Source organism: Crocuta crocuta, unplaced genomic scaffold, assembly GCF_008692635.1.
Source record: "Crocuta crocuta isolate KB4526 unplaced genomic scaffold, BGI_CrCroc_1.0 scaffold167, whole genome shotgun sequence".
Taxonomy (NCBI): domain Eukaryota; kingdom Metazoa; phylum Chordata; class Mammalia; order Carnivora; family Hyaenidae; genus Crocuta; species Crocuta crocuta.
The window spans coordinates 6,330,906-6,354,977 of record NW_027532406.1 but is presented as its reverse complement, the minus strand read 5'-3'; the positions used below and the strand labels follow the sequence as shown (position 1 = coordinate 6,354,977).

At 52.8% G+C, this 24,072-nt stretch overlaps 1 protein-coding gene across 2 annotated transcripts in view; it reads left to right on the top strand.

Moving 5' to 3' along the window:
- The window catches only part of HK1 (hexokinase 1), a 113,712-nt gene extending 89,829 nt beyond the window's left edge, over nt 1-23,883 (top strand). For both annotated transcript variants that reach the window (XM_077778694.1, XM_077778696.1), the window contains 11 exons: nt 2,630-2,785; nt 5,203-5,436; nt 7,323-7,627; nt 9,568-9,716; nt 10,034-10,153; nt 11,465-11,560; nt 13,225-13,324; nt 16,284-16,467; nt 18,549-18,704; nt 21,134-21,367; nt 22,986-23,883. In XM_077778694.1, the coding sequence (XP_077634820.1) occupies nt 2,630-2,785; nt 5,203-5,436; nt 7,323-7,627; nt 9,568-9,716; nt 10,034-10,153; nt 11,465-11,560; nt 13,225-13,324; nt 16,284-16,467; nt 18,549-18,704; nt 21,134-21,367; nt 22,986-23,130 (1,879 nt within the window). In that variant the 3' untranslated portion in view covers nt 23,131-23,883. The remainder of the gene's footprint in view (nt 1-2,629; nt 2,786-5,202; nt 5,437-7,322; nt 7,628-9,567; nt 9,717-10,033; nt 10,154-11,464; nt 11,561-13,224; nt 13,325-16,283; nt 16,468-18,548; nt 18,705-21,133; nt 21,368-22,985) is intronic.
- Nucleotides 23,884-24,072: the final 189 nt, after the last annotated feature.

Below are 24,072 nucleotides of genomic sequence, written 5' to 3'. Positions count from 1 at the left end.
AACCCACCCTCCCAGAGTGTCCACAGGCCCCGCGGGCATCAGCCCTGCCCGTGCCCACCAGCCGACATGGTTTGCAGGCACCTGGCTGCTGAGAGGCAGATCAGGGCTTGCCCGGCCTCGCGTGAGCAGGAAAGGTCGAGAAGCTGTGCCCGTGAGCTGTGCCCGTGAGCCTCTGGCTTGAGCTGAGCTGAGAGAGGCTCGTCAGAGGTGCCTTTTCCTGGTTTTGCTGCTGCTGCTCTGACACGGGGTCTAGGAAAAGGGGGTGATGGAGTCTATGTATGTAAGAGACGTCATGTAGAGAAAGGAGATCATTTTGAGTGTCTCCAGAGGGCGAAGTGAAAAGCAATGGGTAGAAGGTGCCAGGAGGCTGATTTTAGCTCACTCTAAGGGCAGGAGCCTTTTTTCTGTCGTCACGCTGCCCAGTGGGGGCGGGCTGCCTCTAGAAGGAGTGAGCTGATAAAGGCAGACAAACGGAGACAGGGTTGGGGTGGGGCTAGGTGGCTGCTAGCATGACAGTAATCGCTGACGTTAAATGACATTGCCCATGAGAGAGACAGACCAGCACAGTGGTTAGAGCACAGCCTCTGGTGTTTAACTGGGCTTGTGACCATGGGCACGTTTCTCTATGCCTCAGCTTCCTCATCTGTAAAATGGGGACAGTGATGTTGTCTCCCTCCTAGGGTTTTAATGAGGGTAAGATAAGTTAATCCGTGTGAAGTGCTTAGTGAAGTGGGATGCATGGCAAGGGCCATACGTTCATCACTAGCAGACGTTCTAGTACTTGGCCCGTATTAACCCATGTCCTCTGTGCTGCGGCCATATCAGTAGGCCGTGCCATTAGCCCCGTATTCTGGGTGAGGAAACCAAGACGTAAGTAGCACAGGGAGCAGCAGAGCCGGGCTTGAGCCCCTGCAGTCTGGCTCCCGCCCACTTTGAGATTCCGGCCCGGGGCTGAGCAGGGGCTGTTCCCACAGGTATCCGGGCCGGCGGCTGGGCAGCCGGGACTCAGCAAGTCCGGGGTCCTGCCAGGGATCCTGGACACGGCTGGGGCTGGGGCGGTCCTGTCTGGTCCTGTCAGGAGCGGGAACAATGAGAGCGGTGTTTCTTCATGCCCGTGTCGGGGCGAGGGAGGGCCCGGCGCTCAGGTCCCAGCAGCATCCTGGCTCCCGGGCCTGGCTCTGAACGGAACAGATTGTTTTGCTGTGTCACAGCCAGCTCCGGGTGTGCCAGCTGGCCTCCCTCCGAGAAGGGGCAGGTCACCTGCCGCTCTGATCCGTCCTGCTCAGGGCTCCCTCCTGGGCCCTGCCCAGCCAGGATTTGGGACCTGCATCTGGCTCAGGTGTGGCACGGAGCCCCGCTTCGTGGTAGGCTCTCGCCTGCAGCGTTGGGCTCAAGATGGCCACTGCAAGGGAGAGGCTGCAGTTACAGAGCCCATGCCTTGTGCCACACCTCCCAGGGACGCAAGAGAGAGCTTTCACTCGGAGATTGGGCTGGGGCTGCACGCGGCCTGAGCTGTGGGATGAGCTGAGCCTCCCCTGGAATTGAGGGTGAGGTCAGCCGGGGAGGCACAGGCTCCTCAAAGCAAATTCTTGCTCCTTTTTGCCAGAGAAGGAGAATGTGGATGCCAGGGGGGTGGCCAGTGACAGGGGTCCCATGGGGAATGGCTGTGTTTCAGTCCCATCATCTACGCAGCCTTCCCTCAGAGAAGAACTGAGCAGGGAAATGGAGAGAATCCTCCCTAGCCACCTCCTTCTCTCAGGGCTTGGAGCCTCCCTGGTGGAGTGATGGAGATGAAAACCCTTTAAAAAGCATAGCAAAGGGGCGTCTTGGTGGCTTAGTAGGTTAGGCTTCCGACTTCGGCTCAGGTCATGATCTCATCATTCATGAGTTCGAGCCCCACATCGGGCTCTGTGCTGACAGCTTAGAGCCTGGAGCCTGCTTCGGATTGTGTCTCCCTCTCTCTCTCAGCCCCTCCCCTGTTCACACTCTGTCTCTCTCTCTCAAAAATAAGCNTGTCTCTCCCTCTCTCTCCTAGAAATAAATAAAACATTAAAAAAAAAAAAAGAAAAGAAAAATAAGCATTAAAAAAAATTTTTTTAATAAAAAATAAAAATAAAAACCATAGCAAAGGGGCGCCTGAATGCCTCAGTCGGTTAAACATCTGACTCTTGATCTCAGCTCAGGCCTTGATCCCAGGGTTGAGAGTTCGAGCCCCACGTTGGGCTCTATGCTGGGTGTGGAGCATACTTTAAAAAACAAATAAAAAGAAAAGGCAGAGCATAGAGTGTTGTGAGAAATGATCATATTCTCATTTCTTTTTGGGGTCTCCTCGTCACCCTCACTGTCACCTGCAGGCAGCCTTCCCCACCTGCCCCTGCTTACCTCCTCTGCCCACCTAGGGATAGGTGGGGGGTCTAGAGGAATCACCCCCTCCCCCACTTCTGTCTTGTCACCATTTAGTCACAGGGGTCTGCGGTTTTACCTCCTAGGGGGACCATGAGCTCAGGAGGACGAGGCTGTGCCTTCCTCTTCCTCGCGTCTGTCTGTCTGTCTGTCCTCTTTCTCAGAGCTGCCCTGGGGTAGCCATGTAGGAAGGACCTGACAAGTGCCACACACCTTTCTCCTGCAGGTTTGAGAAGATGGTCAGTGGCATGTACTTGGGGGAGCTCGTTCGACTGATCCTGGTCAAGATGGCCAAGGAAGGCCTCTTATTTGAAGGGCGGATCACCCCGGAGCTGCTCACCAGAGGGAAGCTCAAAACCAGTGATGTGTCAGCCATTGAAAAGTAGGTACCGCCGCCCAAGGCTTTCTCTTTTCCTTCGCCTCCCCCTCTCCCCCTCTCCACCTGTGCACACAGGGAAAGTCGAGCCCAGGGAGTAGATGACATGCTCACTGAGCCTGGAGTGTGGGCTTGAAGCCTCCCTGGACATAGTAGGACCTCCTCTAGACTATGTCCCAGGGCACCCTGATGGCTTCAAGATAAGGTGTTCCCTGCAGAAAGGGTGCTGTGGCCGAGAGGGTCGGGAATTACTGCATGCTTATCCTCCAGTCAGAGAGTTACACTGTTCATTAGCATAGTAAGGAACACCCAGTTCACTTGGGTTACCTTCTAATTTCCCAAACTTCTTTTATGCCTGAAACGCCCTCCCCACTACACCCCTCCCCCAATACTCTGACCTGTTAACAGTCAGATGTGTTCCCTGGCACAAGCTTGAGAAACACTGATCAGCAGCTGAGACAGGAGAGGTAGGCCCGAGAGGACAGAGTCCCGCCAGGAACCTGCTACCTTTCGGCCTCAACACGAGAAACCCAGACTCCTCTGCCTCGACTGTCACTTGTAGGCCTTCACCCTGAGAGGGAAGAGGGTGAACTTGATCCCGCAGCCGTTTGAAGTGGTGGGGCACCTCCAGGTCTGACGGACTCCTCCTTGTGGCTGGCCTCCATGTGCCACCAGGCTCTGTTCCTGGTTCTGAGACACGCAGCCGTGCGAGGCCACCTGCTGAGAGATAGGGCTGGCCTGGTGCTGGGGATGTCCTTTCATCTCTGCGCGAAGCTGCCGTTGCCACGGCCCTGTGGTGGTCCTGGAGGCTCCCATTGATCCAGTGGCTTTCCCAGCTCTGGCTCCTGGGAGATGCTTATGAGCCGTGTGCAGGTAGAGAAGGAGGCTGAGGAGACGGGTCGGGGTTCGGGTGGACGGACTCCTCTGTCACATCGATGTGCGGGGCTAGGGCATGCCCTAGGCTCACTGTCCTTCAGGACCCACCGGGCCAGGCCGCCATGATGCTGAGTTCCCAGCCACCTCTGTCCTCAAAGCCCCCGGGCTAGCTACTGAGAAGGAGGGGGCCTGAGGCTCCTGGCGTGTCACAGTCATCGACAGAGTCCAGAAATGCCTGCCTTCCTTTGGCCTGCTTCCGGCGTTGGCTCGCTGGTTTCCAAGAAACAGAAGCCCGCTTGAGCTAGCGCAGGAAAGCACGTAGGCTGTAATAAAGGCTGTGTCAACAAAACTAAGCATCCTACCAGGGCACACGCTCTAAGCATTCTCTTTAAAGTCGGGAGTAAGAGAGTATCTCCCACTTTTATTTAGCATTGTCTGGAGTCTTAGCCAGTGTTTAAAAATAAAAGAAAGAAAAAGAAATGAAAGGCGTAAGAATAAGAAAAAAGAGGAAGTAGACTTATCTTTATTTGCAGACATTAATCGTATGGAACACCAAAAGTATGCAGAGAAGTGAGTAGAATAACAAGAGGTAAGGGGATTGTCTGGAGAGAAGATGCAAAAGTCAATTATATTTCTGTATCTTGGCAATAACTAAAATATTAAAACCCCTTTTATTTTAGAATATTTTGAGACTTACAGAAATACTGCAAAGATGGCACAGAGCGTTCCCACATATCGCTGCCGCAGTTTCCCCCATTGTTAACATCTTATTTACTATGGGACATTAAGGTGAAAAAAATATATATAAATAAATTTCTGCCATCTATACCGTATCGTCTATAATAATGAAAAATTATAAAGCACCTCAGAATGAATCCAACAAAAGATAACAAAACGTACGTAGAAAATTAAAACTTGCCTGGAAAACGCCAAGGGCATGTAAGCATCTCAGGGCAACTCACAGACCCCGAGAGCAGGCAATTTCCCTGGGCGCCCTGAGCTCTGGGGTGGAGGCAGCTTTGTGTCCCCTCTCCACCTCTCTCTGTGTGCCTGGTGTGTCATGACCCAGCCTGCTACCATGTTCTCTCCTATTAGCTAGGATTTCTTATAGAGCAGCCTCCTTCTCACGTTCTTCTCAGGCATTTGACTGTCCTAATTCCATACCATACAACTTTTTTTTCTTTAAAATTTTTTTAATGCTCATTCATTTTTTGAGAGAAAGGGTGTGCACCCGTGCACTTGCACATAAGTAGGGGAAGGGCAGAGAGAGAGGGGGTCACAGAATCTGAAGACAGAGTGAGAGTGCGGATGAGTCGGGGAGGGGCAGAGAGAGGGGGAGACACAGAATCCAAAGCAGGTTCCCAGCTCTGTGCTGACAGAGCAGGGCCCAAACGCATGAGCTGTGAGATCATGACCTGAGCTGAAGTCGGATGCTGAACTGACCGAGCCACCCGACGCCTCTCACCTTTCCAGCACTTTGGAACCGCAGTGCTATGCACTGCCTGATGTGGTCCTCAATTCACAGTTATTGGCCTCTAACCTCACAGGAACAAGGAAGGCCTCCACAATGCCAAAGACATCCTGACCCGCCTGGGAGTGGAGCCGTCTGATGACGACTGTATTTCAGTCCAGCACGTGTGTACCATCGTCTCGTTTCGCTCTGCCAACCTGGTGGCGGCAACGCTGGGCGCCATCTTGAACCGCCTTCGAGATAACAAGGGCACGCCCAGGCTGCGGACCACGGTTGGCGTCGACGGGTCTCTTTACAAGACGCACCCACAGTGAGTCTGCCCTTTGCTGTTGTTGACACTCAGTGCCCATGTGAAGGTTTTTGGATACCAGACCATCCCTAGTTCTGGGCAGAAAGGTCAGAATCGCCCACTTGAGAAGTATCTGGCCCTCAAGGCCCGTTCTCTTGGTGTGGCCTCTGTACCATCACTTCTCATTTCATAAGTCTTACTAGGGATTTCTGTGGCTGCCGGGAGCACTGGGTGGACCGCGTCGGTACCTTAAATCCTCTTGCTTACTCATATTTCATCACCTTCATCCTCACAATAGCTCGGGTCATGGGTGCGATGCCCACGTTTTTGTGTTAGAGGCTCCTGTGAAAGGTCCCCGAGCCCCCAGACGTGCCTTTTTTTTAAAATGGGCAGCTTGCTGACCTCTGCATCTAAGAGCAGAGAGCCCAAGGGAGCTAGAGGTTGTAAATGGCCCTGTCGGTAATGAGGGGCAGGTCACCATGCTGCCTCCGGATACAGAAGCCTTAACTGCAGAAGACTTTTGTGGTACCTAGAACCTGGCTTGTACATTTCTTAAAGGCTAAAGGTGAAATTCTGCATCTTTATAGACCAGCTTTTAACGAAAGCTGCCTTTGATGTGAGTTTTTGCACAGGACCTGCGGCACTTCCCACCATGTATATGAAGTGCACGTGGAGTGGCCTGTGGTACCCTCACTCCTAGTTCTAGTGGGCATTGAATAATAAACTTGACTTAAATGGAAACCACCGTTAGCAGGGATCAGGGTTTGAGCGAGTTAGATGTTATTATCTGTTAGGTTCGTAATTTTATTTCTTCGTATTTTTAAAGTATTTGTAAAGTTTTCAATAATGGAATTAGCTATCTTTTTTGGAGGGTGGTTTCTTGGCAAATGTATGGTCAAGAAAACTTAGGAATTTGTGACACCGCATTAAAAAAAATTTTCTTTTAATCGCGGGAAAATACACAATACAGAATGTACTACCCTAACCGTTTCTTAGCGTACAGCTCAGAAGTGTTAAATACATTCCCGTTGTTGCACCAGCACCACCAGCCACCCCTAGAACTCGTCACCAACACGGTCACCTTTTAAACGATAACTCTGATTAAATGCGTTTTATTTCAGAAGTATCATCTATTTGGTACGGAAACTTTAAATACCTCACAAAATGACAAAGAGTAGAAGTTATTTTTAATCCTGCCCCCTGGCATTGATCGCTGCTAATATTTGGGGCTCTGGTTTCCCTGTTTCCTTTGGCAGACAGCCTTCCATCCTTAACGACAGACCATAAACTTGGAGGAGGCTCTGTGTCTCACTGAGTCCCATCCTGACGTCCTCCTCTAGCCAACAAAGATTGTTCAGACCCTTGGGGGGAGGGCAGAGGGAAAGGGCAAGTGAAAATAAAAAAAATAAGAGGGATTTTGGAGCCTGTCTCCAATGCCAGCAACCAGCCCAAGCTGCTGACGAAGTCAGTCAGTGCCTAGAGATACTGTCAGTGCTCCTGGACTCCAAGGTGAAGTCAGAAGCCCAAGGTCATCTGATGTGGAAGTCGGAGAGCTCACCCTTGTCTCCTGATGCATCTGATTCCCAAACACTGGGCTCCTGACCTCTGTACTTACTATCTCCTTGTCATGGTGGGGAACGAGTCCTTGTCGGACCCTGAATTTCCTGTATTTCATACTCACGTAATAATGCGGGTCCTCTTTTTGGTATATGACTATTTCATTTTCCCTTCTTACTGCTCTGCATTTGCCAGCTTTTCTACAGTGCATGTGTATGACTCGGGGCACGAGAAAACCAGTTATAGAAAATGGAATTAAGGTGTGCGAAAGGAAGGGGACGCAGAGGTCCCTGAGAGATGGCCCAGTCTAACTATTGTGGCACGCCCCTCCCCTTCCCCCCGCCCCCCAGGTATTCACGACGTTTCCACAAGACTCTGAGGCGCTTGGTGCCCGACTCTGATGTGCGCTTCCTCCTCTCGGAGAGTGGCAGCGGCAAGGGGGCCGCCATGGTCACCGCGGTGGCCTACCGCCTGGCCGAGCAGCACCGGCAGATAGAGGAGACCTTGGCCCACTTCCGCCTCACCAAAGACATGCTGCTGGAGGTGAAGAAGAGAATGCGGACTGAGATGGACATGGGCCTGAGGAAACAGACGCACGAGAAGGCCGTAGTCAAGATGCTCCCCTCGTTTGTCCGGAGCACTCCAGACGGGACCGGTGAGGGCCTCTTCTGGGGACTAACCTACCCCTCCTGCTTCTCCTGCACTGACCGAGTGGGCCGGATGGAGGTCGGCCTCTCCAGTGGGTGTGTTTATTGTGGCAAGAACTAGAAACTCAGAACCTCCATTTTCCGTTTTTACCACTGACTTGCCCCGTGTGTGACTCAGGGCGGTTGGCTTTCCCTGGATCCGGCCTCTCGTGCAAGCGCCATCTTTAAGGCCACAGTCCGGCTCACGGTTAGAAAGTGTTCTTTAAACAACATAACCGGGTCACTCCCACAGCACTGAGATTGCTGTGGGTTCTCTCTCTCTTCTTTTAATTTTAATGTTTATTTTTGAGAGACAGAGCACAAGCAGGGAAGGGCAGAGAGAGAGGGAGACACAGAATCCGAAGCAGGCTCCAGGCTCCGAGCTGTCAGCACAGAGCCTGGCGTAGGGCTCGGATCCACAAACTGTGAGATGGTGACTTGAGCCAAAGTCGCACGCTTAACTAACTGAGCCACCCAGGTGCCCCAAAAGTGTTCTTTAAAGAACACAACCAGGCTACTCCCACAGCACTGAGATTGCTGTGGGTTCCCTCGCACACAGGTGAAGCCGCAGAAGGAAAGGTGCCCAGTGTATCCTTCCTGAGCCCTGACACGGTGTGCCAGAGGCAGACAGCGGCCTGGGGCTTCTCACACCCAGGCAGGTCGGAGAACATAATCTGGCCCTTGACATGACCTTGCTGGGCCTCATGGAGGCCGAGCTCTCTGGGGACTCTGAGGGGCTTCTCGGGTGGTTCTGGAAATAATGAATATTTGTGATAGGAATTATGTCCTATGTGTAATTCCTTATTACTGCATTATAGTATTGCTTTATAAACCACCCTCAAACCTAGAGGCTCAAAATACCAGCTGCTGATTCTTGCTCCTCCGGGCCAGGCTCTGCTGGTCTCTGCTGGATCCATTCATGAGTCTGTAGTCGCTGGTGGGCCAGGTCGGAGGCCTCCCTCCTGCGTCCCGATCAGCTAGAGTGCAGGCATGCCTGGCCGCGTGTGTCACCGGGTGGGATGCTGGCTGTAATAATGGGTAGTGATACGTGTCATATGCATAGGGCGAGTGGCCAGCAGGCCACCGGGCTGTGCAAGCGGTAGCAGCAGGGGCTGTGGAAGAGAGGAACGACTTCAGAGGCTCTTGAGGGCCAAGGCTGGGACTGGCTTGGTTTTGCTTCTGCCACACTCTGTCGGCCAAAGCGAGTCATAAGGCTGGGCCGGAGCCCAGCGGGGGAGAAATGGACTCCATCTTTAGATAGGAAGGACTGCAGAGTCACTGTGCAGAAGAAGAGTGTGGGGAAGAGAGTGACTGTGCACGTTTTTATAGACTCTCTACACGCTGATACAAATTGCTGTGTTTTGTACCAGCTTCCCTCAAATTGAGTCATTGTTGCCAAGCTTTTTAGCAGGGAGAATTTTGTTTATGGTGGCAGGTGGTTCGGCCCTGGCCTTTTGTCCTTCTAGTGTGGCTCCCAAGTTTGTGGTGAGCAGGGAGTTAGTGCCCACCCCTCCCTGGGCCCAGGGCGTGTGCCAGAGGGAGGGTTGACAGCTTCTCTCCCCTCTATTTAATAGGGGCCCCCCTCCTTGAAAATCTCCAGTCTCAGGGTTACTGGTGCACATATGTATTCAGTTGTTTTTTTTTTTTTTCATTTTTTTAATGTTTTATTTATTTCTCAGAGAGAGAGAGAGACAGCAGGAGCAGGGGAGGGTCAGAGAGAGAGGGAGACACAGGATCTGAAACAGGCTCCAGGCTCTGAGCTGTCAGCACAGAGTCCGACGTGGGGCTTGAACCCGTGAACCGTGAAATCATGACCTGAGCCAAAGTTGGACGCTTAACCGACTGAGCCCCCCCAGGCGCCCCGGCACTCACCTGTTTTTGATGTTCTTTATGTTCTTGACCGTAATAGAGCACGGCGACTTCTTGGCCCTTGATCTGGGAGGAACGAATTTCCGTGTCCTACTGGTGAAAATCCGCAGTGGGAAGAAGAGGACGGTGGAGATGCACAACAAGATCTATGCCATTCCCATTGAAATCATGCAGGGCACTGGGGAGGAGGTGAGTCGGTTTTGCCTTTCTACCACTGTGGCACACGTGTGTCACCCGGCCGGTGGCATTGGTCGTTCCCAGAACCTGCCATGTGGCACATGCAGCCCTACAGTCGTGTCCTGATGGCCTGAAGGCATCGGGCACTTTGAGCAGTGCTGGGCTTGTGCTGCTCAGGTGACTGCGAAGTTCCTGGAAGGGCGCTTGCTCTGCGTGTGTTGTGGGGAGGGGTGTGTGCACTTCTGTGTATGTGTGCAAACGTGCACTTGTACATGTGCACGGAAAGCATGAAACGGAGAGCTCAGGTAATCCCTTCTCTTCTCCTAAAGCTGTTTGACCACATCGTTTCCTGCATCTCCGACTTCCTGGACTACATGGGGATCAAAGGCCCCAGAATGCCTCTGGGCTTCACGTTCTCCTTTCCCTGCAAGCAGACAAGCTTGGACGCGGTAGGTCTCTTTCCTCGAGGCATGGGGTGGCACTGACCACTCTTTCCAGTCTCCCTGTCCCCTCGATGTCGGGAACAGCACACATGTCCCAGGGGGTTGGCCCCGGCTTTACGTCAAGCCCTCTAGTTCATCTTAAGACTCTACCCATCTTTTATCATTTGGAGCACCCACCTCTTCTGGAAGCCTCCTGGTCCTCCAGACAGAAGTGTCTCACCCTCCTCAGTGTTCCCTCTTCCTTTGAGTGTTGCCTGATGACAGCACTTTTCTCATGATGATTACTGATCGTGTCTTTCTTTTCTGCTGTGTCGCGTGCTCCTTGAGCAAGGACCTCCATGCCCCAGCCAGAGCTCTGTCGGAGGAAATACTTAATAAGTGGGACGAAGTAGGGTCCAGGGTCAGGGCTTGGGCACCTGCTGAGTACTAACTAAATGCTGGGTACAGAGCAGAAGGTGACAGTTCCCGTCCTTGGGGGCCGACAGTCTAATGGAGAATCCCAGCCTTACACCTGCAGCCCAGCCCTGGGCTGGGTGGGCTGGGGAGGGAGGGTCCCCGGGGCAGAGGGAACCGATTGTGCCAAGTCACAGGCAAGACCGAGCCTGTCAGTGCTGGAGAAGCCCCAGGTCCCTCCTCGTGTCACAGGTGAGGGTGTGGCCAGGGAAGAGGCCCGGGAGGTGGCATCAGATCACACTGAGCCTGAGGCTGGGTTTACGACATACGATTGGCAGCACGAGGGAAGCCAGGGAGTGCCTCCCGCTTCTGGAAGCCAGTTAATCGAGTCACTGTGCTGACTTGGGGCTTTTTCCTCTTCAGCTCTCTCAGATCTCAGCAGTTAGATCCACATAAACGTGTGTTTTGTGGCATTTAAAGGTCTGCTGTTCTTTAAGGAGTTCGCTTCTACTGTCACCTGTATTCATCCTAATGAGCACACACCCAGCAAATGGAGAGCTTCATTCAAACCTGAAGTTTACTAAAGTTAGGCGGGAACAGTGCCATGAAAAATTTGCATTTCTCCCTCTATGCCATTGGCAGACTATTCTTTAGGGGAACTAGTTGGCTAGACCAGAGGCTGCACCATCATCCTTCTATGCCTCAGTTTCTCCACCTGTGAAATGAGGATTGTAAACCACACTGCCATGGGGATGGTTCAGAGGGGGCGGTTCTGTGGAGGAATACCTGCGTTTTACTGCTTTGTGCCTCATAGTGTCACCGGGGTCCGCACTCAGCAGGTGTCAGGAGGGAGGGAGGCAACTTTTATGTTCTACTTAGACGGGCCAGTCACACAGGATTCTCCTGGTACCTCTCCTGTTTCAGGGAATCTTGATCACCTGGACAAAGGGTTTTAAGGCAACCGACTGCGTGGGGAATGACGTTGCAACCTTACTAAGAGAAGCAATCAAAAGGAGAGAGGTAACTATTAAAAGGATGTTTTAAAAAAATCTTCACTGTTTCTCAGGGGTTATAAAAATTGTACTTACTTGTAAAGGATTCAAACCATACAGAGGCGCATGACCTGGGTAAGGAGGTTGCCCGAACTGCCAGCAGTAAAGCGGAAGTGAACAGTTTTGTGTTGTTGAAGGGCAGTCCAAGAGAGGTAAAACCATGATCCTCCTACAACTCGAGAAGGAGCAGAGCAGCCGGGCCCTGCCTGGCGCCATCAGGCGGCCCTGGCGCCCTCCCCCGTGGGACACAAAGTTTACTCAAAACTGTGACGGAATCACACAAGAGTTAAGACCAGTCTGTACTTGTGACCCAACTCCATGCACACTCAGAACTGTTTCCAGGCAGCATCCGATCCAGGGCAAGCCCCACTCTAAACCTTCCCTAAAGCCACCGGCACAGACTCAAGTCCTGTCTGTCCTAAGTGCTTTCTAGTTCGTTCTGAGATGCCCCACAAGAAGTGTCGCCTGTGTTGCGAGCAGTTGATGTGCCCAGCTCTGTGTGCCCATAGGTGTGTCTCTTGTCTCTGGCTGGAGGACATTGGCAAAATAGAGAATGAAAAATTCCAGAGATTAACTCATTAGTGAGGGGATTAGTCAACTAACTAACTTACTTACTTTATGTTCTTTTTTTAATGTTTATTTATTTTTTGAGAGAGAAAGACTGAGTAAGAGTGGGGGAGTGGTAGAGAGAGAGGGAGACACCGAATCCCAAGCAGGCTCCAAGCTCTGAGCGGTCAGCACAGAGCCCGACGTGGGACTCAGACTCATGAACTGTGAGATCATGACCTGAGCCAAAGTTGAATGCTCAACCAACTGACCACCCAGGCGCCCCCTAACTTACTTTAGTTCAAAAAAGCAGACAAATGACCAGGTGGTGGGGAAGGCTGACATGAATGGCTTTTTGAAAGAGGGATTGCTCACACCTGGCAGAATGTGCTAGACAACTTGTATCCCATTGGAGTGGAACCTCGTGGCCTACTTGTGCCCATTTCACAACTCTGAATGGTAACATTTTTCCACTTTACTTTCGGTGCATGTGGAGCACACTTTGCACTGGGGACCCTGCCAAACATACTCCCTTACAACCTGTGTGTGTCCTTTGATGTGAAACAGGCATCTTTTCATCTCACTGCCCAGAGACCAACCCCATTCTATCCCGGGGCTGCACAGGATGCCAGAGTCGGCTGGAACCCGTGTGTTACGTCGCCCCTTTTGATTCTGTATTTAGATTGTTCTCTTTTGGGCCCATATAGGTCACACAGCATCTTTGTGTACCTGCATGGCTATTTCTGAAGGACAGATTCTGAGAAATGAGTTTGGTGTTTCCGTTTTGCCTTCTGAAAGGCTGTGACGCTCTAGTCTCCCAAGTGAGAGAGAGCTATTTGGCCATCGTCCCTTGCCTTTTCTCCATACAGCAGTTCCCTCCAGGCTGCCTCTCCAATACTCAGCATCATCAGTGAAATGGGTAGAATACTTCCTTTAGATCTCAAATTTCAGATACATCATTAATAATAGGTGTTTAGTCAGCGGAGTATTTAATTCCCTTTCTAAAGGCTGGTAAGAAAACACTTTCAGATGATGCATCAGGCAGCGCCGTCCCTCCCCTAAAGCTGTGTTCCTTTCTTTCCAAAGGAATTTGACTTGGACGTGGTGGCGGTGGTCAATGACACGGTGGGCACCATGATGACCTGTGCTTATGAAGAGCCTACCTGCGAGGTTGGACTCATCGTAGGTGGGTGTCCCAGAAAGTCCGTCTCTGGGGCAGGGGTGGCTGGGCTTTCCCTCAGTCCCTGCGTGGGACACTGTCTGTCACTGTCGTCTCTGTACCACCTTCAGAGCTTGGACCAACGTCACAGCTCTCTGGGAGACTTTCTGCTCCCCCACACGCGCCCAAGGCTTTTGACCAGACTGGCAGGAACGGAGCTCTCCAGGGATGAGGCTCCGAATGGCTCACGTGACTTGGGTGGACAGGGTGGGAACAGCTGGGACTGGCCTGGCCATCAGAGAAACTCCTGGGCTTGTACTGAGGGCCGGCAGGCGCTGCCGTGGGGTTGGAGCCCGTGACTAGGAAGGCAGCAGAGCCCTCCTTCTCCCCTGACTGTGGGAAGGTGCCAGACAGCAGCCTTGGGCACCGTTTTGCTTTTGGCAGCCACTGTTTATGAGCATTCCCAGCCATTTTGGGGGCTGCAGACGGGGGGTGTCCCCTTAGAGGGCAAGCGCATTAGGGGTCTGGGCTCGAGAGCATGTTATCCTAAAGCATGTTGATTTGGTCTGTGAGAGAGAAGACCATTTGTCCAGCTGAGCCTGCTCCTGGTGTCAGGGTGCTGGAAGGCCCTGCTATGTGGTCAGCTCATGCAGGCCCCGCCTGGACCAGAGGGGTGGCAGGCAGCCCTGTCACGCTGAGTGTCTGCGAGATTGGGGTAAGGCCCCCCACAGGCTGCCTTCCTGGGGCCCAGAAGGCCTTTACTTTTGTTAGGCCATTTTTGGCTCCAGAGGAAATTGAGAAAGCTAGGGAGGAACTGCAGGTGACTGGTTGTGGGGGCCTGGCCCCAGAGCTCTGGCCCCTGGCCCTGGAGCTCTGTTGTGTCTTCCTTTCTTTCACAAATCTCTCTTTCCCCACCCAGCCCTGCTCTTCTGTTCATGAATGGGCCTAGGTGTGCCATGCAAATCCAGAGTGACACAGCACATTCCCCCCCGTCTGGCTGGGCCTGGCCTTCCTGCCCAGGTCAGGACCGCCTGATGAGCCCCAGAGCGAGCCGGTGGAGGTTCCCCACAGCGCCAGCTGCATTCACGCACACCCACTGCTTTCTCTCTCCATCCATCGATGTCTTCCAACGCCCATTGGCGAGAAGCATGACTTATATGTTTTGGCTTTCTGTGCACCCATTGCCATTTCTGGGGCTCCTCTTCTCTCAGTTTCACACTTTGGGGTGAAAGGGAACAGAGAAAACAAAACAGTAAAAATAATCCAGTTACCCAGTGAGAAGTATCTGAATTCTACTTGTTTATTTAAAGGGGAATGAAAACATTCAAAGCTCTTTTGGTCTAGCCAGTGGGAATTGCCTTGTGTCCCCCAAGGGCGTTGAAAGTCCATCTGCATCCCACCTAGGATGAGTTGGTGGCACTCTGGGGCCTTGTGACGGAAAGTGTGGACTGCAGGCCACTGTCACCTGTGGGCGGGGCTTGTGAGAAATGCAGTCTCATGCCCCACACAGACCTGAATCCGAATCTGCATCTTAACCGGCTCCCCGGGTGATTGGAGGTGCATATTAAAGTATCTGTGGGGAGTATTCCTTGATTAGTTGGTTGGTTTTAAAATTCCTAGTCTGGGGGCACCTGGGTGGCTCAGTTGGTTAGGCGTCTGACTTTGGCTCAGGTCATGATGTCACAGTCTGTGACTTCGAGCCCCGCATCAGGCTCTGTGCTGACAGCTCAGAGCCTGGAGCCTGCTTTGGATTCTGTGTCTCCCTCTCTCTCTGCCCCTCCCCTGCTCACACTCTGTCTCTCTCTCTCTGAAAAATAAATAAAAACATTAAAAACTAACTAAATAAAATGAAATTTCTAGTCCGTTCACTGAGGCAGGGCGGATGACCACAAGCTTGGGTGTCATGGCAGTTGAAATTGCTGTGAAAATTTTAAGGAATTAAAAAAAAATATTTATTTATTTTTGAGTGAGAGACAGAGCGTGAGCAGGGGAGGGGTAGAGAGAGAGAGAAACACAGTATCTCAGGCAGGTTCCAGGCTCTGAGCTGTCAGCACAGAGCCCGACACAGGGCTTGAACCCACAGACTGTGAGATGGTGACCTCTCACCATCTGACTGAGCCGCCCAGTCACCCTGCTGTGGAAATGCTAGAGTCCTCCTCTCTGTTTCCACACGTAACCCCTCCTGGGTGACACCACCAAACACTGTGGCGCCACCGTGGTCCTTGCGGGTCCACAGCCAAGTAGCCCTGTTCCGGGGTGTTCAGGGACGGGGACCAGGGTCTCGGAAGCCTCTGGAAACTGTATGTGACTCAGATTGTATGTGTGCAGAGTGTGTCCATCTGGAGAAACGTTCCTTTTCTCAGAAGAACCCTCTGATTTTCAAAGAGGGCTGTGACACCACTGTCACTCTTAGAAAGGTGCCACTGACATGCTCAGGACACTGGCCTTCCCTGAACCAACTGTGGGCTTCATTCTGATACACATGGGAGAATGGACGGGGCAGGCATAGCCTGTGACCGTGTTTGACCAGTAAAGATAAGCGGACACCCACAGTGCGATAGTAGACGGCCTCCGATGTAGTATATTATGTGCATGCATGTGTGTATACAGTTGTGTGTGTGGAGAGAGAGAAAGAACTATCCTTCCAATTTGAATGCTGCCTAAACTTCTGCCATTGAAGACACAGCCCTCGGTTGGAACGCCGTCTTCTATTAAAATAGCTGTGGCCCTGCCCGGGCAGGTAAACGCACAAGGCTCTTGATGTTGCCGTCTCATCAGATGCTCTCTAGGTAGTTTAACTCTGACTCTCCTTTTATATTTTGAGGTTTTCCTGGAAAACATTAGGAAAGTGAAGCTATCGCTTTATTCATTTCAAAAATGTGTCCCATAGCTGTGGAGCCCCCGGTCCCAGAGCCTCCCCACCTCCCTGACATGGTGGCACAGCCGTTCATCCCCTCCCCCCCCCCGTCCCCCTTGTGTGTTGCAGGGACCGGCAGTAATGCCTGCTACATGGAAGAAATGAAGAATGTCGAGATGCTGGAGGGGGACCAGGGGCGAATGTGTATCAACATGGAGTGGGGTGCCTTTGGGGACAACGGGTGTCTAGATGATATCAGAACAATCTATGACAGACTGGTGGATGAATATTCTCTAAATGCTGGAAAACAAAGGTAATTGTGCTTGGTAGAGGAGGGCGTATCAGGGAGAAGGGACGGTGAGGGCATGAGGCTGCGTTCCGCCTATGACAGTGGAAGAAGTTTCTAGTAGGAGAGGAGTCTGGACAGAGGCTTGGAGACTAGTTCCTCGGATTCCCTCCCCCGACCTTTGCTTTTGGTTCAAGTTGAGCAGAGAACCAGGAGGATGAGCCCCCAACGTGATACAAGTGGGCCCAGGTTGATATCCTGGCCACGTGCCTAGGAGTGTGCCCAGAGGACAGGGTAGCAGCGGCTGCACGACTTCCCTTGGTGATCGTGTTCTTCCTGGAACATCCTGGTCTTCCGTTGCTCCGTGTTTCTTCCCCAGCAGACTAACGAAACCTCTTGGTCAGCAGGTTTTTGTTTTGTTTAGTGGAAGTAAGACACACTTGACCTACAGTTGTCAAAGGTCAAGGTAAACTAGGATGTGGCCAGTGGGGGTGAGGGGCTTCAGCTCTGTTCATCCTCCGCCAGCCTCCTGCACCGCCTTGTGGCTGTTTGGAGCTTGGGTCCCCGAGACCTGCCTGAGATGGCAGTGTCTGTCCTCCCTGCACAGACACGGACGACTCCTTGTCTGAGGCTCCTAGGACTCTGGCCATCCTCTGCCATCGCCAGGATTGAGTTGGTCCCCGAGGAGCAGACAGGACTGGGGGTTCGGCACCTCCCACATATGTGTTGTTCTTCATCTACCCTTGAGAAGCTTGATTTTTTCCATATACCGCCTATGCTGTTTGTTATTTACTTAACGTTTTTCTTTAAGTCAGCTTATATTTAATTTAAATTTAACAAGAGAAAGAAGGGAAAACCATTGTTATCACAGATGATAATCATAAAATGAATCTAGCAAGAATCAGCATCATTCAATTCTAGCTCCCATTACCTACCAAAGGCTCTACTAAATGAAGACTTCCCTCCGCCTTTGGTAGCTGAGAGGTAGCGGGTGAGGAAGGGGTTAAAGCCTCGCCAGCCTGTACTGAGATGGTGTTCTGGCTGGTTTGAGGACTGGATGGGAAATGATAATCAGTGCAGTCCTGTTTTTTCTGTGAGCCACCTGAAGTCTTTTGGCGTATCCAGTGGACTCTTCCTAGTCTGGGGACACCAGAACTGGGCATGGAAGCACTTAAATCCCTTGTCATTTCTGGGGCGCCTGGGTGGCTGAGTCGGTGAAGCATCCGCCTCTTGATTTCGGTTCAGGTCATGATCTCATGGTTCATGAGTTTGAGCTCCATGTTGGGCTCTGCATGTCTGCACAGAGCCTGCTTGGGATTCTCTCTCCCTCTGTCTCTGCTCCTCCCTCAAAGTAAATAAATGAACATCAAATCCCTTGTTATTTCCGAGGCCCTTGAGCATGGTGGGATCTGGAGCTAAAAGCCCCCGGAACAGGTTGCCCTCGGGAGTACGGTAGCTGTTTGAATCCTCCAGCCTGTGTGTGGCTTCATCCCTGTGCTGGGGGCTTGACTGTACTCTGGACTTATCCAGAAGCTTCCAAAAATCTAGTAGGAATTTCCTCCTCATTGTCTTCTTGTTCCTTTAAGACTCAGACCAGTTAGTTGGTTGCTTGTTCTGCAGATATTTATCGAGCCCTTGACTGAGAGCCTAGCGCTGGGCTGTGCTCGGTCCTGGGCCTCAGAGCTGAGCAGGACACACGCCCCAGCCTCTCCAGGCTCTCACCGCAGGCCATGAGAGGCAGTGCGCCGTGTCCCTTGTGAAGAAGGGAGGGTGCGTGGAAGCCTGAGAGAGGCAGCTAGAACCTGGGTGGGGGGAGGACAGGCCTCGCGGAAGAGAGTTTTGAGCTGACGGCTGGAGTGGGTTCTGCCAGGCAGAGGGCAGGCAAGGAGGGAGACAGTCCAGCAGTAAGACGCGAATGCTGATTGTTTCGTTTCTGATCCTGGGGAGGGTTGAGGATCCCTCAGCCCTTCCTGGCTTCCCTCTGCCTCTGCTGACGAGCACAGGGCCTGGTGCACAGGCTGGTGGTGCCCCCGAGGGACAGGAAAATGCCCGGGGCTGTTGGGGGACCGAGGGCTTCCTGGGGACACCTGCCTCTGCCCCTGTTTCAGGTTTGAGAAGATGATTAGTGGTATGTACCTGGGTGAGATTGTCCGCAACATCTTGATCGACTTCACCAAGAAGGGCTTCCTCTTCCGAGGGCAGATCTCTGAGCCGCTGAAGACTCGGGGCATCTTTCAGACCAAATATCTCTCCCAGATTGAGAGGTGAGTGATGAGGGGCTTCCCCGCAGCCCTGTTAGAGGTCCATGTTGCCGGGGGGTTGTGATGGGCGTGGAGGTACCTCAGGGGACATTTTGTCACTTGTGAGGGGGTAGTAGGCCCCAAGCAGCTACATATTGAAATCATATGATTTTATCATAAGTGATTTTCCTATCATTCATTCTTTATGTTGGATCATTACATATATTTGCTTGAGGTCACGTGTCTAAGTAAGGTTGTATGGACTTCAGGATAGTAACGGTGCATTAGAGATCCTTGTTCTGAAGGGCACGGAGTCCGGTAGAGCCAAGAACTGGGGGTCTAGTCCCACCTGCATTCATCCGAAAGGCAGCCTGGGGTCAGTTTGGTTACCTAGTAAGCACGCCCCCCAGCAAGTTGCTTTGTCTCCCTCCCGTTTTCTCGTGTGCAGTGATCACTCCGTCCCTGCTTTTGCCCTCTTCCGGGATGAGCCGTGAGAGGGGGTGCAGGTGCTCTGCAAAAGCAGTTATGCCAAGGCCACCTTATTTTTATTTATTTATTTATTTATTTATTTATTTTAAATTTTTTTTTTAATTTTTATTTATTTCTAGGAGAGAGAGAGATAGACAGCGTGAACAGGGGAGGGTCAGAGAGAGAGGGAGACACAGACTCCGAAACAGGCTCCAGGCTCTGAGCTGGCAGTCAGCACAGAGCCCGACGCGGGGCTCGAACCCACGATCTGCGAGATCATGACCTAAGCGAAAGTCGGACGCCCAACCGACTAAGCCACCCAGGTGTCCCTGGCCACCTTATTTTTAGAATGGTCACAAAAGTGACATTAATGTTGGCTGCACTGGACCCTTCTCGTTGCCTCCCCTCCCCCCAACCCCATCCCACCTGCACCTGAAACCTACATGGAAAACTCACTGCCCTCCCCCAGAACCAAAGCAGTGAAGTGCTAGCAGCAGACAGAAGGCCCCAGCACATTGATGCCGGCAGACCTGAGTGCACTAAGTGGCAGCATTTCTTTGAGTGACTCAATTTCCCCCAGCCTCAGTTTCCTCATCTTCAAAACAGAAATAACACTACACGCGTCAGTGGGGTTGTTAAGAGATAACGAGGTGAAATATGTGTTTGTCACATGCTACGTCTTCAAAAGAGGCTGGCTGCTCTTACCACCCTTGTCATCATTGTCGGTCACTGTCATCTCTTTCAGTTTAATAATAACGAGACAAATATCCCAGGAGAATAACAGTCTTGACCTAATAGGTAGTTCATTTGGCCAATTAACACATTTTTTAGAAAACGGTTATTCTCTCTAATAGAAGGGTGCAGATCAAACTACAGTATCCTGCCGTTACCACTTTTTAAAAAAAGTTTATTTATTTATAGTAATCTCTATAGGCTCAAATAGCGTATTTGAGTATCTCTGTGGGCTCAAATTCACAACCCCGAGGTCAGGAGTCGCGTGCGCCTCCAACTGAGCCAGCCAGGTGTCCCCGTTACCAGGTTTTTAAAAATGACCCCTTCCACTGGGGACAATTACAGCCAAGATCAGCTGGAGGGAGAGAAAAAGAAATTGACCTGCTGAAAGGCACTTGGCAGCATGAGTCAAAATCCCTTTGACCTGGAAATGTATCCTAAGGGAGAAATCAGGTGCACACAAAGATTTATGAAGGGGAAACTGCATCAGAGTGTTCCTTCACAGCAGCAGAGAATTGCAAGCAACGTCAAGTTTCTCTAACCTGACTAAATAAATGAGGGTGTGTCCCCAGAGTGGAAGACCAGGGCAGCTGTTTCCAGCCCCGTTCTCAGATTAAGGACGTGGGAAATCGCTCAGATGTGCAAAGGGGAAAAAACCTAGAAAGAAAACCACATATGAAAGATGAGCCCATTTTGCACATAAGAACAAAGATATTATTTAGTGATATTTAGGAAAAGTAGATTGGGGGATTCCTGGGTGGCTCCGTTGGTTAAGCGTCTGACTTCAGCTCAGGTCATGATCTCCCGGTTCATGAGTTTGAGCCTCAGGTCGGGCTCTCTGTTGACAGCTCGGAGCCTGGAGCCTGCTTCCAATTCTGTGTCTCCCTGTCTCTCTCCCCCTCCCCCGCCCATACTCTGTCTCAAAAATAAACACTAAAAAAAAAAGTAAAAAAAGTAGATAGGAAGGAAAGAAATACATTAAAACATTAATAATATTGCCTGTGGTGTTGTGGATAGTTTTAATTTTCCAAGTTTTATATTTCTATATTTGCTAAATTTTCTACAGTTTAGCATGTAATATACTTTGGTTACCATTTGAAAAGAAACAAAGAAATGTTTCTTTGGAGGAAGAAAGCCCCCAGGGCCCTACTCCTGGTCAGTGCGGTGACTGGGGGTGCATCCTCTGTAGTTGCTGCCAGGCCACGTCGGTGGGCCCCCCTTCACCCAGCCCCCCTGGCTTCTGTCCACCACAGTGACCGGCTGGCGCTGCTCCAGGTGCGGGCCATCCTCCAGCAGCTGGGCCTGAACAGCACCTGCGACGACAGTATCCTCGTCAAGACAGTGTGCGGGGTGGTGTCCAGGCGGGCCGCACAGCTGTGTGGTGCAGGCATGGCCGCCGTGGTGGATAAGATCCGTGAGAACAGAGGCCTGGACCACCTCAGTGTGACCGTGGGTGTGGACGGGACGCTCTACAAGCTTCACCCGCAGTGAGTGGGTCTTCCTTCCACTCAGTGGAGGGGGGTGGTGAGTCCCATCGGGAAGGTTCCTGGCCGAGACACGGGCCCCCTGAAGGCTGTGCGTTCGGAGACGGGGCTTTGCCTGGGGCCACCAGCAGCTTTGAAGTTTAACTGAGGTTCTTNGGGTGGTGAGTCCCATCGGGAAGGTTCCTGGCCGAGACACGGGCCCCCTGAAGCTGTGCGTTCGGAGACGGGGCTTTGCCTGGGGCCACCAGCGGCTTTGAAGTTTAACTGAGGTTCTCGGAGAGGAGTGGCTTCACGTGGTCAGCTCACAGCAGCGAATGGCACGTCCCTCTCCCTACTCCTCCTGGGCCCCCCTCGGCCAGGCAGAGGGTGAGGCAAGGGTCGGGGTAGGCTCCCCCTCAGCCTGGCCAGGGGGCTGTATTTGGTAAGTGGGGAGAGGGTGTGAAGGACAGAGGGAGGAGGGCCCATTGGCAAGGTCACCTGCCAGATCAGCCTCTCGAGAGGCCTGGAAGGAAGGCAGAAACCGTGCTGGCTCTGGGCTTTGCAGCAGAGAGAGGGGTGCCGAGCGGCCTCGTTATGGTCACGTGTCTGGGACCCTGTGCTCAAGGAGCATGTCTGGCCCCACCTGCCCTTTGATCTATCCCATACCCCAAAGCTTGGCTCTTATGAATAGAGTGACCATATTATTTATCGTCTACACTGGGGTGCTCTCGCCAGGGGAGAGAGTGCCGCTAATATTTATATGGGGACTATCCCGGGTAAATGGGCCATAGTGTCACTCCGCGGAAAAGCATCCTCACCTAAGTGAGGGCGGGTGTTAGCTGCTTAGCTTGTGGCCATGGCATGGGATGGAGCCAGCTATGTTGCTCCATCTGTACCTCCGTCTGTCTGTCCACTGTCATCCCCTGGGGCGGCACCCTGGTGTGGCTCGGAGCTAGTTTGGGAGCCGCACACACTTGGGATGTCATCCCGGCAGCGTTATTTGGAGGCTGGCCTCAAGTGCTTAACTGCCGCGTCTCCTCTTCCTCATGGGATGACGGCCACCAGCAGCACTGAAAACAGCCGTGTTCATGCGGGACAGGCCCTCGCGGTGTCCCAGAGAGGGCGCTATATCCCCGCCGGCACTGCATCGCCCTGAGCTGCTCCCGCCTGGCACTGTCATTGTCAGCACGGAAATGTAGGAACCCAGAGCCGCCGATCATTTAGAGATTATCGTTCATGGGGGCCTGCGGCTCTTGGCTTCAGATGCCAGCTCTGGGCCATGCACGGTGATGGGCTGTGGCCAGGCCGCACCACGTTTGTTCCCACGTCGCCTCCCGACGCAGCGCCGGGCCATACAATACACGGGCCCAACACCCTTCTTGGGGTCCTGTCCCTGAGACACCTTCAGCTTTGGGGAGGGGTGCGCGAGTGTGTTATTCATGCCCTGGCCCCAGCGAGCCGCACAGTCGCTTATTGTTGGCTTCTCCGTAGTTCCCCTGCTGAACACTGCAGGTGTGCCAGTGCACGGTTCCCCAGCCGCTTCCGGGCAGCCCCTCCCCTTGGGTGTCCCCTTCTCCGTAGCGTCGGGCAGCGTCTCCCCGTGGGTCCAGCGTCCCTTCTCCTCTGTGTGTTTCTCTTCCAGCTTCTCGAGAATCATGCACCAAACCGTGAAGGAACTGTCACCAAAGTGTAACGTGTCCTTCCTCCTGTCCGAAGACGGTAGTGGCAAGGGGGCTGCGCTCATCACGGCCGTGGGCGTCCGGCTCCGGGAAGAAGCGAGCAGCTAAGGGTACCGGCCCCCCGCCTGCTGCCCTTCCAGCACTTCTCTCTTCGGGCGGCGACCTCTGCCCCTCCCAGCCAGCCGTGCTGGGGGACCCCGGCGCCCGCCTCTGCCGCGGCGGGGAGGGAGACCCAAGCCAACTAATGGCGCATAACGTAGGGTACAAAATAGAGCGTGTGCTGTTGATAATCTCTCCCCACTCCGGCCCCTCCCCGTCTGCCCCGCCACTCTGCATGATCCGATCTCTACCCGGTCGTACGCGCCCCATGTGTGAAGTTCAGTGGCGTCCATTTCCAGTTTCTGCATTCGTCCTACAGAGTTATTTATTGGCCCGAGATGAAAAGTCGCACCATCTGACAGGCCTCCTGGGCCTCCGCAGCCCGTCCTTGGGGACACACCCCTTGTGTGAAATGTATTATCACCAGCAGACACTGCCGGGAACTCCTCCTGCCCCGGGGGGACCTTAGCCGCTCCCTCCGTCCCAGCGCCCACTGCTGTCTGGCGCCCCGAGGTTGCCCTCAAGACATGTCAGTGCCACTGAATCGTGTGTCCGTGGAACTGGTCAGAGCCATGTCGTGACGGTCTTGCATTCTGTCTGTCTTGTTGGGGGTGGGGAGGGGAGGTGGGCAGTTCTGCGGGAAAGTGTCTCGTCTCCATTTGGGTAAAAGGAACCAAACCGACAAACAGTGCCCTCATTGGAATTTCCCATTGCTTTTGTGAGCCATGTTGTATGACCTAGTAAACTTTGTACCAGTTCAAAGACCCGAGTGATGCTTAATGGCTGGAGAGCGGGGAGGACGCGGGGGGTGCGGTGAACACCAAGTCCTAGGGATTCAGGGTCGGGGGAAGAGTCTGCCAGGAAGATAACGTTCTTCTGCCCCCCTGTGCAAGTGTGACAGAACTAGCCTCTCCCTTTGTTCTCCAGCACCTGCCTGGCCGCCTCCTGCCC